Source organism: Chinchilla lanigera, unplaced genomic scaffold (assembly GCF_000276665.1).
Source record: "Chinchilla lanigera isolate Chin_1 unplaced genomic scaffold, ChiLan1.0 scaffold00152, whole genome shotgun sequence".
Taxonomy (NCBI): Eukaryota; Metazoa; Chordata; class Mammalia; order Rodentia; family Chinchillidae; genus Chinchilla; species Chinchilla lanigera.
Window position 1 is genome coordinate 2,132,931 of NW_004955553.1, and position 13,792 is coordinate 2,146,722.

Below are 13,792 nucleotides of genomic sequence, written 5' to 3' on the forward strand. Positions count from 1 at the left end.
GGGGAGGGGGCGGCGCGAAAGTTCGGCAACACTGCTGCCGTCGAGTCGGGAGTCGCTCACCCTGCCCCTGTCCCCTCCTCACCCGGGGCGCTCTGCCCCTGATCCGGGCCGCGACGGCTCGAGCACACTGGGGCGAACCCGCTCCTTGGTCCGCGACGACATCCTCGGTCTGGCACGGCGAGACCCCACCCCGTCACTAATTCCGTGGCGGGGCTCAGGTGACCTGGGTCAGAGGAGACTCACCCGGCCGCAAGGTGGGGGAGGAGCCCCGGAGGGCGTGGCCGACCGGGGAGGGCCGCAGGACGCGGACTGGCAGCCCGTGCTCGGGTGGCATCTTCGCGGGCCACGCGGCGTCCACGCTCCCCGCAAGGTAGAGAAGGCGGATGCGGAGGTGTTAAGGGCGGGGACGAACCCCGCCCACTCGCTGTCCCGCTCCAGTGCCCGGGCACGTTTCAAATCCAGGGGGGAGGCTACGGGATAGTAGTTGGCAAAGAGGGGCCACTCAGTCTTTCTCGGGGGTTTAAGGTGGTGAGCTTCGCCAGGCCCCGCGCCCCCAGCTCAGGACGGACAAGTCCTGACAGTGGATTCGTGCTGCCAAAGTGCTCTCCTCCTGTGAAAGAGCTGCCAGAGCGGTCACAGTTTTGTTCCCCCTTTCTGGACAATTCAACTGTGACAGGCGAGGAGCATTAACTTTACTTCAGTGGAATTTCATAAACAAGTGCATTCAGTCGTGGATTGGGGATATAGCTCAGCAGTGGAGCACTTGCAGAGCATGTGCTAAGTAAGAGCCGAGGTTCAATGCCCAGCACGGCAACAAAGCCAGCCACAAAAATCAGGCAGCTGCCTAGGCCTCCTTAGCCACGACCCTGTGGTGAGCCTTGTTGTACCCTCTAGCTGCAACCTGCACCTTCAAACTCAGCAGCCAGGGTCCACATGGAGGATGAGAAGGGGCCCAGAACTCACTGCGGGAGGGGTGCAGCCACACAGCAGGGCCGCGCCTGGCAGATGCTGCTTCCCTCAGCGCAGGGGCTGCAGCCGCAGCGCCAGGAGCGGGCAGGGTAACCACCCCCCGCCAAGCCCACAACCACACACAGGGCAGCAAGAGTGGCAGTCAGGGTCCGTATTTTCTTTCATATCTCTGTAACCCAAGTTTGTCTTCTGCATCTGGACATACATGTGTGGGTCCCTGGGCTCTGGTAACCCCCTAGGTGCCAACTGTGCCCTTGCCAGGCTGTCTGCCCAGCACCTTCCTTCTTCCATCTGTCCTTGGGCTGCTTCAGGGCCATGGCCATTCCGGGGTCACAGAGGACACATGCAGTGGGCACAGATACTAGCTGGCAGGCTCTGAGCTCCTCACCCTGAGCCAGTGAAAGGGGAGCCATCCAGGGGGAAGGCTGCACCTTGACCCTCTCTTGCTCTTCGACACCTGCCTGCTTGGATGCTCTCCATCCTAGGAGACTTGGCCTGGTGTGCCAGCCTTTACAGATGCAGAGCTTGGGGCCTGAAGCAGGGACTCAGCTGGGACCCTCCCTCTAGATTTAGGAATGGGGCTGCGACTGCTGAGCCAGGTAGAATGTGAGGAAGGCAGGGTCCCTTCTCTCATCCTTTCTGAACAAGGATGTGGATGGTACAGGAAAGTAGAAGAGGTCTGGCTTGGTGGCTCATGCCTATAATCTCAGCACTCAGGAGGCTGAGGCAGAAGGATAGCCTCAAATTCAAGGATAGCCAGGATTACATAGTGAGACTTTGTCTCAAAAAAACCAAACAGAAGGTGCAAAGGCAAGATAAGGAATGTGCTTTTTGCTTTAATGTCTGTTGAATAAGTTGATGGGAAAAAGCCAAGTGTGGAGACCAGACTCCTGCAAAGAGCCCAAGCCCAGCCTTCTGCACTGGAGCCTCGGTCTCTTCCAGAGCTGCGGGAGTTCTAGCGGACTGGCTGTGCAGGGGAGGACGGCACCTGATCCTTCTGGGTTTGGGACGGGCAGAGGAGAAAGAACTATAAGCTGCTTCTTGCTGGTGTTGGTCCCACAGCTGAGTCCTGGGTACCGCTGTTCTTTCATGGAGAAAGTCCCTGCCCTCCGGTGGCGTCCCAGCTGATAGGTCAAGGCTGCCGCCTTGCTCCCAGGGATACTTCATGCTCAGGATACCTCTCCCAGTGCTCAGGCCAGGCAGCACCTCTCAGTGCAACATGGGCTCCAAGGCTGAGTCTTGCTTGTTTTGGGAGGTGGCCTCCAGTGAAGAGCTTAGGGCCTTCTCGCTCTCAGAGCTAGCTGCCCGCCTTCTTCATGCAGTGGAAAAGGTTACAGAAGAACTCATACCAGAAAAACACAAAGCCTGTGGAGAGGGCAGCCTTTAGCATGCTTGGGGACAGACCCTTGAAGAAGCCATGGGTGCCTTCTTCTCGCAGCACCTGCTTGGTGCAATCCAGGAGGCCCCTGTAGCTCCGCACCTGGGGAGAGGACGGACAAGTTGAAGAGGAAGCTGGCAAAGATAGGGATGCACCTGGCATATCACAGCTCCTAGTATTTGCCAAGTGAAGGAAAGAACACAAAACAGACACCTTCATTCTGTCTATTCCACATGGGCTAAATTAGATTGAACGGACGAAATACCACGAAGTCAGCAGCTGGACAGAGCTTCCTGCTGAGGAGGCTTGGGATCACTGTGGTTCTGAAGGACCCAGTGACAATGCCAGATCTCTCTCTCCAGAGGTGTCTTGGATTCTTTATCCTATTCCCATCCACCTCCCAGGCAGGTCTGAATCTCGCCCTTGCTAACTCAGTGTAACCAGTGCTGGACCTTCAGCCTGGCCTCCCTGCCTCCCCTCATCACCAACTAGTGCCAGATCCATGTCCCCCGTAGCACCTTGCTCCCCTCTAAAAACTCCAGTAACCCCTGATGGTGACATCACAGAATCAAGGCCAAGTTCTCCGGCCTGGTGTTGGAGGCACACCACCAGTGGCCTCAACCTCTCTCCCTGACCTTGGCTCCCACTGGTCTTTCCAGAGCCTCCTCTGCTCGCCCCAACTGCTGGCCAGACTAGCACACCAGTCTTCGTTAGGAACAGGGCCTCCTTTGCTGGGTGTGGTGGTGCATGTCTCTAATCCCAGTAGTCTGCATGCAGGAAGATCACCAGAGGTCAAGGCCAGCCTGGGCTATATACTGAATTCAAGATCAGGCTGCACTACACAGTGAGACCCTGTCTCAAAAAAAAAAAAGAGCAGGGCCTCCCTCCTCCATCCTGGATGCTGTCCCTGTCTAAATTCAAACTGTCTTCAGGGCGAGTCGGTGAATGAAAAGGGGAGGTTACAAAGTCTTGCATTCGGTGTAATGCACACTTGTTAAAATGCACACCTGTGTTTATGCAAAGAAACAAAACTGGAGAGGACAGGCTGGGCATGCAGGGGCCAGTGCTGCCCACCGGCCAGGAGCTGGATGCAGGTCCCTTCATGTGCCCTGTGAGCGCCAGGGCCACAGCCATCTGTGCACAATGGCTCACCTGGCCGAAGGCAGCCCTGGCGTGCTCAAACCCGCCAACCTGCAGCCGTTTCTTGAAGAGGTCCAGGGGATATGTAAGGGTCTTGCTGATGATTCCAGCTCCACAGCCACAAAGCAGGTTTTTCAAGTTTCCTGAACCAGAGAAGCAAGATTAAGGGGAAGAGTGGGAGAATGCAATTAATGACGGATGACTCCAAGTTCATTAGGTCTAATCCTCCCCCTCAAACAAACCCAAGCCCCATAAGCATCCCTGGATCTCAAAAGGGAATTTAAGCTACCTGGAAGCATGGGCGGTAACTGACTGCAGACTGGACAGGGCAGGGCAGCAGGGCACGAGTCTCTATGCAACAGTCCCCCAGCTGGAGGCCACAAGGGCCTGCAGGTTCTGCCAGAAGACTCAGACCCATGCTGGAGATGGAATAGCATGTCCCTCCCTCCCAAGCAACAGCAAACCAAAAAGCCAAAACCACAACCAAAAACAACAGGCAGTTTATAAGTTGTTTCTGACAAAAAGAACCCTGAACCAATCACTGGAAAAAAATTTCAGTGATGCTAATGACGGGTGTGGAAAGAGCTGGGAGAAACAATGCAACTCTAAGCTGCTGGGTTTGCCCATTCGGTTGGCCATGCTACAAGGCCAGGTACAGAGAAGAGTGGCGCTTCAGCTTCTGACAGGAAATGATTTCCTGATTCAGGGAGAGACGCGCATGCAGGCCGAGACGTTCGGCTGAGGGGTAACTCACCAGTTTGCTTCCCATCGGCTGGGATGGCCCAGTCATAGGCGTGCTTCAAGGACTTGTAACAGGAGAACTGCAGCCCAGCGTAGGGGAAGATGGCAATCAAGGTGGGGGCCAAGCCTTTGTAGAAGACCAGGGGTCCCTCAGTCCTGTACATGGTCACCACGGCGTCTTGCAGGGTCTTATAGACCTGGAAATGCACGCGAGCACCTTGGGTGAGCTCAGTGAGGTGGCGTTAGTCCTGGATCAGCCCACATACCTCTTTCCCCTCGTGTAAATACACAGCTAACAGTAGCATAACTTCTGCCAAGAGGACAGGCCAGGAAAACACGGGACAAAAATTTAAAGGGTGGAGCTTTCTGGAAGCTCTCCATTCTAGACACTTATGTGACTGCTAAGCTACGTGTGTGCATAAAAACATGTTTCCAAAGAGTCAGCACAGGCTGGTGAGGTGGTGCAGGGCTATAATCCCAGTGTGCTGCGAAGGTGAGGCTGGAGGATCACATGTTTGAGCCTCACCTGGGGAACTTAGTGCCTTAGTGAGACCCTGTCTCAAAAAAACAAAACAAAAAATACTGAGGCTACAGCTCAGTGGGAAGGCCTTTGACTCAATCCCCAATACTAAAAAAAAAAAAGTCACTAAAGTCACTATACCATCCTCAGAACATCAAAAGGTATAGTATGATGCTGGGCATACTGGCACATCCCTGTAATCCCAGCACTTGTGAGGCTGAGGCAGGAGGTTCACCATGAGTTTATGGCCAGCCTGGGCTACATAGCGAGTTCAAGGCTAGCATGAACTACATAGTAAGACCCTGTTTCGATCGACAAACAGACATTTGATTTTTGGGGAAGTGGTACTAGGGAATTGAACACAGAACCTCACAGTGAGGTATATTTCTAGCCCTTTTAGTTTTTTGTTGTTTGAGACAGGGTTTGACTACATTGACCAGGCTGGCTTTTTTTTTTTGTACCAGGAATCAAACCCAGGACCTTGTGCTTCCCAGGCAGGCACTTGTGCCACTGAGCTATACTCACAGCCCCAGGCTGGCTTTAAATTTGCAGTCCTCCAGTCTCAGCTTCCCAAGTACCTGGGATTACAGGCCTGCTCCACTGCAACCAGTATCATACAGACCAGCTTTATATTTGATTTGAAATGTTCTAAGAGGCTGTGACTTGGCCCAGCCAGAGTATGGTGAGATACCCAGCTGACAGCAGGCCCGAGAATGCTGGGGAAGTCCGAGAATGTTGGCAGTCACACTGAAGGACTTCATCCCGGGGACCTCTGTGACGGTACAGAGGTCCCTCAGTTGGTGAACTAAGTACCCCTGCACCAGGCTCTAAGGGGAAGCCATCAACAAGAGCAAAGATCCTGCCCAGAGCTCCCACTTTGCTTTTCTGTTTCTAAAGAAGAAATAAAAAGAGCAGACAGGTCATTTCAAATTTAGTTTCTTTGTAGGAGTTAGACAGGGAGACAGAACAGAACTGGTTAGGTTAACTTTTTTTGTGAAAAGATTAAGGCAGAAAGAACTTCATTATGGTGCCCGCTGAAACTGGCTGCTCTGAGAAATTGTGCCACTGTCTCTCTCATCCTGATTTTTTTTTTTTTTTTTTTTTGTCTTTTTGAGGCAGGGTCTCGCTATGCAGTTCAGGCTGGCCGTGAGCTCACTTTGTAGCTCAGGCTGGTCTGATTTCTTGGAAAGTGAGATAAACGGCTTCGTTTCAGCCAGCTGGGACCGCAGCTGTGTTACCACCCTCGGCCTCCATTTCACTTACGCGTCATCCTTGTCTCTCAGACTGTTCCCAGGGAACTCTGCCCTTCCCAACCGAAATATCACCAAGGTGTCCCAGTAAGAGGGTCTCCCCCACCCAGGATCTCCACCTTGATTAATGTAAAGAACTGCTAGAACTAAAGCCACAGTGATTCTTAAATTTATCCCAGTTGAAATTTCCAAATAAACTGCCTTCTCCTCCAACTGAAGCAAAAGAGAGACAGCGAGAAAAGCCTCCTTTCTTGGTTGAGAAAACGCACGCACGACGCTATTCGTAAGTGTGCCTAGGAAGCAGACGCTGCGGTGGAGTGTACCTTCTTACTCAGGAACTCCTTCCTTGAGTCTGACTCAGCTTCCCATTTCTTTCAACCTATTCTTTGTGGAGACCAAGGCCACTCCCATAGTAACACAGGCAGAGTTCCAGAGTCTCACTTTCCCGGATGCCTGTCTTCATCCAGCTCCACCACAGGGCACTTGCTTGTTCTGTTTTACATAGTAGCTTCTCTCTCCCCAGGGAGGCTGTCAGTGCTTTTGGGCAAGGACACAGCCCCCTGCACACTGCTGGCCATGGTTATGGGTCTGACCATCTGGCTGCTGCCTTCAGACCCAGGGCTCCTCCCAAGGACAGGAACCCCACCTCCTACACACCTTCCTTCTCTGCTCCCCTCCCCCAGTCTGGCCCTAACCACTCACCCTGGGCTCACCCTGAGCTGCAAAGCGAGTGCGCAGAACGTCCACAGGGTGTACAGCGAGGGTGGCCATGCAGGCAGACAGCCCGCCACACACAAAATGCGTTGAGAATTCGTGGGTCTCATACACATTGGCTCTGTGGACCAGCTCAGTCAGCAGTTGAAATGACAAAAACTGCAGGAGCAAATGAAGACGTCACCGATGGCCTGAGGGATGATGGCAGAGACCAAGTGCTTCCAACACACCACCTGCCCTCCTCCGGGTTCAGGAGGGAGAGCTAAAGAGACACTAGAGACAGTGACAAATACAAGAGCTACTTGTATAATTCTGTGCTGAACTCAGAACGCTCACCTTCAAGCAGAGAGAAAAGAAAAACGAAACAAAACAACTCAGATGCCCTTTTATATTTTACTTGAATAGTCTTACCAAAGAGTTAAAAAAAAAAAATCTGAGGGGCTGGGACTGTAGCTCAGTGGCAGAGCACTTGCCCAGCATGACTGAGGCCTTGGGTCATATCCCGAGCACCACAAACACAAAACAAAGTAAAACAAAAAACGAGGGGGGTGTGGTGGTAAATACCTATAATTTCAGAATTTTGGGAGGCTGAGGCAGAGGATTACAAATTCAATGAGGCTCTGTCTCAAAAAAAAAAAAAAAAAAAGCTGGTATAATCAGTACAAAGATCAAAGATCCCAGGTTCAGTTCCCAGTACTGAAGAAAAAAATCCAAAGTACAGCAATGCCTTGGTTCACAAATGCTTCTGCCCCCAAACAATGTGGTTCTCAAACAAAAGTGACAAAATTTTGCTTCCATTCACAAACTCCACATCAGTGACAAACACAACCATGGCCCTCTTCCCCACACAAACACAAATGCAGCCCTCTTCCCCGAAATTGTAAAACAAATTAAGTTTGTGAACCGAGGCACCACTGTATATGGACAGGGAGGGTAAGGCAACTGGAGTTCAAGGCCAGCCTGGGCTACACACCGAGATCATGTCTCAAAAAGCCACAGAGGGATAGAGAGGGATGTGGGGAGGACTTGTGTAGCTCTGTGGTAGAGCACTTACCTAGCACATAAAAGGCTCTGGTACTGCAAAAATAAACACACACATACACACAGAAATAGGCCAAAGCATATGGAGAGGACTCTGCTGGTTCACTTAATTTTGTGAGTACAAGGGAGAGATGACCACTGCCTGATTGGAGGCAGGGAACCTTCAGCACAGCTGGGGTGGTGCTGTTCGAGAATCGCTCCCACCGAGAGGAGACTGTGGCGAGCAAGATCCCGGGCATAACCCCTCACTCAGATGCTCCCCCGCCACCTGTGGACACCTCGGCATTTATGTACCCTACTGTGTGCCAGACAGGGAGCTGGGAAGGTAGGGGTGTCACATCTGTGGTGGGAAGAGCGCCAGGGATGTGTGGGCAGGGATGTGCTTCTCCCTCTACCACTTTTATTTTTACTTTTTGTGGTGCTGGGGCTCAAACCAGAGTCCTACACAGCTTACCCTGGGTCTTCCTCATGGTCTACCATTGAGCTCCCCTGCCACTTTCTCACTAGTACTTCAGTTGGGCTGATAGACGTAAGCTTGCTTTCCTTTTTTGAGACAGGGTCTTGCCATGAAGTACAGGTGGGCCTTGAACTTACTATGTAGACTAGGTTGGCCTCAAACTTGCATGATCTTCCTGTCTCGGCCTCCTCAGTGCTGGGGACATAAGTTTTCTGTGCCTCAGTCTTAGCTGAAAATTCAGAGTGACAAAAGGACTAAACTCACAGGACTGCTGTGAGACAGTGTATGGAAAGAGCTTAGCCCAGAGGCTAGGCCCACAGGGTGAAAGCAGCCATTACCAGCACCACCGTCAGGCAACTGCATGCGCTGTGCCCTCCCAGCAGGAAGGAGCGACAAGGAGCAAGAAGCCATGAAAAGCGCTGGTACTGCCCTCTGCCAACCTCAGAGGGACAGGGTGTCAAACCAGTCTCCTAGGTGCAACCTAAGTCACTGGGACGCCAAGATGGGATAAAGAAGAAGGAAAGGGCTGGGGATATAGCTCAGTGGCATGGCGCCTGCCTAGCAAGTGCAAGGTCGTGAGTTCGATTCCCAGTACCAAAAAAAAAAAAAAAGAAAAACAGAAAAACAAAAACACTTAGAAAGAAGGAGGAAAGGTTCAAGGTACAGCTGAGTCTGTGGGCAGGCAGTTCCCCGCTAAGCCAAGTGGGAAGCCTGGGATGCCTCTCTCTGCAACCCCAGCAGCATTCCCGCCGTATTCCCCTCCCTCTGCCCCTCCACTGAGCAGCATGAGCCAGGGCCTGGCCAGGACCCTTGCCACTTACCTGGACAGCGCCATAGCCTATGGAGAGAAGCTGTGCTGGAATGTGACCTTTCCAGAATGCTGTCAGGCCCTCCTCTTGCAAGATCCGCTTGTAGGCCTGAAGGATCCCATGATACTTAGCTTTTGGGTCACGGTGAGACAGACGCTCGATCTGGAGCTGGGGACCAAAATCAAAAAAGTCAGGATGGTGTCAGATGGGGTGGAGTGAAAAGGGAAAATTTCAGAAAAGGTGATGAAGGTGGCAAGGTACTTCACTTTGACAAAATTCCAAGCTATAGGAGCTGCTTTGGCAAGAAGGACTGAACTTGGCATCCAGCCTATTACAGAGAAAAAGGGGAAAAGGTACCTGGAAACGGATCTTGATGACATCCAAGGGACTGATCAGCACGCGCGTAACAAGTCCAGACACAGACCCTGCCACCGCCACCTCAAACTTGGAGTTATTCCTGTCATCTGCTTTCGGGTCGTAGCCGACCATCCCTGCCCCTGGCCCGTCCAATGTCCATCAGTGTCAAGCTAAACGCAAGAGAAGAGAGTGACCACAAAGGCAAGTTTACAGGGTCTCTGCTCAAACATCACCTCCGCACGGCAGCCCTCTATGCGGCCCAGTCTGTCTAAAACAGCCCCCGCGACCTTTGTTTGGTTGTGATGTTGATTGTGTGCAGTTGTTTCTCGAACGCAAGCCCCAGGAAGCACGGCCTTGGCCTTGCTCAACTGCATGTCCAGTGCTGGAGAACAGCTCATGCTAGTAAGCGCTCAGTATCTGGGGACTGAATGAACAGACTTCATGGGAAATCTTTCACTCCGGTGATGACTGGCTTTCCAAGGATTTCTGGCAACTTTATGGCAAGCTCTGGCTTAGTGCAAAGTGTCAGCCCAATTAAGTGAACCCCGAGGGGGACTATCAGACACGTGGGGCCAGAGAGCAGGGCTTGGGATTCCCTAACAAGCCCCCGCTATACAAAGGAAGATCCCAGTGGGCCTGTGCACCTTCGCCTTTCTCTTCCCCAGTCTTTGCACGTGCCTCAGGCCCGGTCTGGCATGGTGGGGCTAAGTGATGGAATGATGCCGCCACGTCCCCCCTGGGCCAGCCCCTGCTGACAGCATCAGCCTCACTTTGGCCTACCCTCCCCTGCCCTCACTTAATTGGTGTGGTCTCAGTACTTCTGGCCAGAGCCTAGGAAACACTGTGGGCATTCCTAGCTACCACCCTTGCCTCTGCCCAGCCCACCCTCCTCTCTTCTAAGGCCAATTCCTCTCTTCCACGGGAGCTTAGCTGCAGAGCGCCCTACTGGAGATGTGTGTATTTCTCTCCTCTAGCATTCCCAGCACGAATTAATGTGTATTCTGTTCCCTACGCCCATGGCAAAGGGGCTCCAAATAGGCAGGGAGGGACTCGGTCACCTACCTATGGCTCAAAGATCAGCAGAGTTTTCACAGCAAAGGCTTAGAAAATGGTTAATGAATAAATGGTTAGAAACCAAATAGTTTTCATATTATAGAAATATTGATAACCTTACAGAAAGTTTAGAAGAATAAAAAAAACTCCTACCATCTTTATTTTATTTTTGTGGTCTCCAGGGCCTTTGTACTGAGCCACATCCCTTGCCCTTTTAAAATTTTTTATTGTGAGACATGGTCTACCTACATTGGCCAGGTTGGGTTCAAACCTGCAATTCTTCTGTCTCAGCCTCCCACAGTACTGGGATTATAAGTGTGTACCACCATGCCTGGCTTTTTTCCCTGGTACCAGGATTTGAATCCAGGGCCTTAAGGCATGCAAGGCAAATACTCTACCACTGTACACACCCAGCCCTTTGTTTTTATTTTGATTGATACAGGGTCTTGTCCAGGCTGGCCTCAAATTTGTGAACCTTCTGCGTCAGCCTCCCAAATAGCTGGGATTACAGCCATCCACTAGCACACCCAGCAGAACCCTACCTTTTTTTTTTTTTTGTCTTTTTCAGGCAGGGTCTCGCTATGTAGTTCAGGCTGGCCTTGAGCTCACTTTGTAGGTCAGGTTGGTCTCGAACTTGCAATGATCCTCCTGCCTCAGCCTCCCAAGTGCTGGGATTACAGGTATGCCCCACCATGTCCGGCTAAAACCCTACCATTTTAACACTTTTTATGTCACGTATTCCTTTTTGGGTCCTTTCTTTGTATCCTGTCTTTTGAAATGCAAAATGTCATAATTTTTTTTCTTTTCTTGGTTTTTGAGACAGGGATTTGCTATGTAGTTAAGGTGGCCTTGGACTCAATATGTAGCCCAGGCTGGACTCAAGCTTGTAGTGATCCTCCTTCCTCAGCCTTTCCAGTGCTGGGAAAATGTTTTCCTGCTATTACAAGATCTTTGTCATATGCCTGTAATGCTAGCACTTTGGAAGGCAGAGGCAGGATAATCCCAAATCCAATAATAGCCTGGGCAACTTAGCAAGACCCTATTAAAATAAAAGTAACAGACTGGGTTTGGTAGTACACATCTGTAATTCCAGCCCTCAGGAAGCTGAAGCAGGATTGCTGTGAGTTCAAGGCCAGCCTGGGCTACACAGTGAGTACAAGGCCAGCCTACACAGTGAGTACAAGGCCAGCCTAAACAGCGAGACCTTATCTCAGAGAACCAAAACCAAAACCAAAACCTTCTCGATATCACCAAAATTTCACTTGGTCCAGAATCACATATCTGGAGGAATACTCACATAGGAGTATAAAATGTTTGCATTGCATCACTGTAAATCTGGCTATTTCACTAATGCTATCAAGAAAGTGATAGAGCCAGGTATAGTGGTGCAAGTCTGTAATTCCAGCACTTGGAATGCAGAGGTGAGAAAACTGTAAGTCTAAGTTCTGACTGGGAATCTTAGAAAGACACTGCCTCAAAATAAAAAACAGAGAGAGCATGAGAGAGCACCAGACGTGGCAGAACATGCTTGTAATCCTAGGATTGTAAGTTAAAGGCCAGCCTAGGCTACACAGCAAGACCTTGTCAAAAAAGGAAGGACAGACAGGGTTGGGAATGTAGCTCAGTGATGGAGCACTTCCCTAGCATGTGGGAGGTTCTGGGCTCCATCACCATCAGTGGAAAAATATTGGACTTTTGCAGACTGAGGCAGAAGGATCCCAAGTTTGAGGCCAACCTCGACAACTCAGTGACTTAGGGAGGCCCTGTCACAAAATAAAAAAAATTAAGTGTGGGGGACGGGACTGGGGATGTAGCACAGTGCAAAGGCCCTAGGTTCAATCCTTACTGCCAGGAGAGAAAAGCAATGAAATACTATGCAGCTGGGCTGGGGTGTGTAACACAGTAATAGAGTGCTTGCCTAACATTTACTAGGCCCTGGGTTTGATTCCTGTATTATGAGGGGGGGAAAAAACCACATACACACAATGGGATACTGTGCAGCCCCTACATAAAAATGAGCCAGAGATACACAGACTCCCTTGGAAAAATGTCCATCATAGATCAAACACCGAAAAAACAGTTTCAGAACAGTATGCTTAGTATAATTATCTTTTTATAAAAGAAAAACAGTAACCTACATGTGCTCCATATAGCTACGAAAAGCACTGAAACAAAGTCTGTGAGAACACACCAACAGGTAGTTGATAAGTTGCCACTGTGGAAAAGAAAGAGGAGAAGTAAGGTAGCTCTCTCTCTTTATGCTATATATATATATATATATATTAAAACTTTAGATATGTGTATTTTATTTTTATCAATTAAATTTCATTAAAATTAAAGTAAATTTAATTAAACATTAAAATGACAACAAAAACTGGTAATTAACATTTACTAAAATTGAAAACTTCAGATGGGTGTGGTGGTGCACCCCTATAATCCCAGCACTTGGGAGGTTGAGGCAGGAGAATCACCATGAGTTTGAGGCCAGCCTGGGCTACACTGTGAGTTTAGGGACAGTATGAATGACACAGTGAGACCCTGTCTCAAAAAACAAACAAAATAAAACAAAATTGAAAACTTCTATTCTCACAAGTTACAATGAAAAATGAAAGTCCACAAAATTGGAAAACAGTTTTGTAATATTTATCTAACAAAGAATTTACATTCCACATATGTAAAGAACTCATACAACTCAGTAAGAAAAATAAAAATAAGCTAATTTTTATTAGCTTAAGGAAAAAAAATAAGCTTTTTTTTTAAAAAATAAGCTAACTTTTGAAATGGGTAAATGATTTTGATGGATATTTCACAAAAGAAAACTATGAGAAGATAAAAAACACAATCAGTATCAACATCGTTCATCATAGAGAAATGAAAGCTGAACATGTTCCCATCAGCTTGAACCACTGTACATGTATGACTGTCCCACTGGGCGGTGTGGGACAAAGACAGTCTGAGCCACCCTGTGGGACAGTCCTTTAACCCACCAGTGGTACAAGCCACTTGATGGGAGAGTCATGCATGTATGGCCCTGTTGTGAACACATTAACCACAATTATACCACAGCAAATCTAGAATGACTAAAATATAAAAGATTTAGCAAACCATGTGTTAGCCAGGATGTGAAATATTTTTACTTATTTATTTTTTGTTTGTCTGTTTTGTAGCAGAAGATATCCCCCGGCAGCCAGCATACTTTAGTCTGTTAGTTGCCAACATAATAGTTCTGGTTATGCTTCCTGTTACTTTTGTTTCTTAGAAACAGCCGATCAGGGGCTGGGGATTTAGCTCAGCGGCAAAAGCGCCTGCCTGGCAAGCGCAAGGTCGTGAGTTCGGTTCCCGGTACCGGAGAAAAACCAAAAA

At 49.7% G+C, this 13,792-nt stretch overlaps 2 protein-coding genes across 5 annotated transcripts in view; both read right to left on the reverse strand.

Annotated features, from left to right (window-relative positions):
* Mif4gd (MIF4G domain containing) overlaps nt 1-589 on the reverse strand; it is a 5,110-nt gene extending 4,521 nt beyond the window's left edge. Inside the window, exon 1 of one of the 2 annotated variants that reach the window (XM_005412282.2) lies at nt 244-589. In XM_005412282.2, the coding sequence (XP_005412339.1) occupies nt 244-334 (91 nt within the window). In that variant the 5' untranslated portion in view covers nt 335-589. The other variant, XM_005412285.2, reaches the window with a different exon arrangement.
* Nucleotides 590-1,784: 1,195 nt separating this feature from the next.
* Slc25a19 (solute carrier family 25 (mitochondrial thiamine pyrophosphate carrier), member 19) overlaps nt 1,785-13,792 on the reverse strand; it is a 26,063-nt gene continuing 14,055 nt past the window's right edge. Inside the window, exons 2-8 of one of the 3 annotated variants that reach the window (XM_005412291.2) lie at nt 12,568-12,644; nt 9,377-9,546; nt 9,032-9,187; nt 6,701-6,871; nt 4,242-4,425; nt 3,500-3,630; nt 1,785-2,449 (exon numbers count right to left, since the gene is read on the reverse strand). In XM_005412291.2, coding sequence (XP_005412348.1) covers nt 2,267-2,449; nt 3,500-3,630; nt 4,242-4,425; nt 6,701-6,871; nt 9,032-9,187; nt 9,377-9,508 — 957 coding nt within the window. In that variant the 5' untranslated portion in view covers nt 9,509-9,546; nt 12,568-12,644 and the 3' untranslated portion in view covers nt 1,785-2,266. The remainder of the gene's footprint in view (nt 2,450-3,499; nt 3,631-4,241; nt 4,426-6,700; nt 6,872-9,031; nt 9,188-9,376; nt 9,547-12,567; nt 12,645-13,792) is intronic. The other 2 variants (XM_013508653.1, XM_005412292.2) reach the window with 2 other exon arrangements.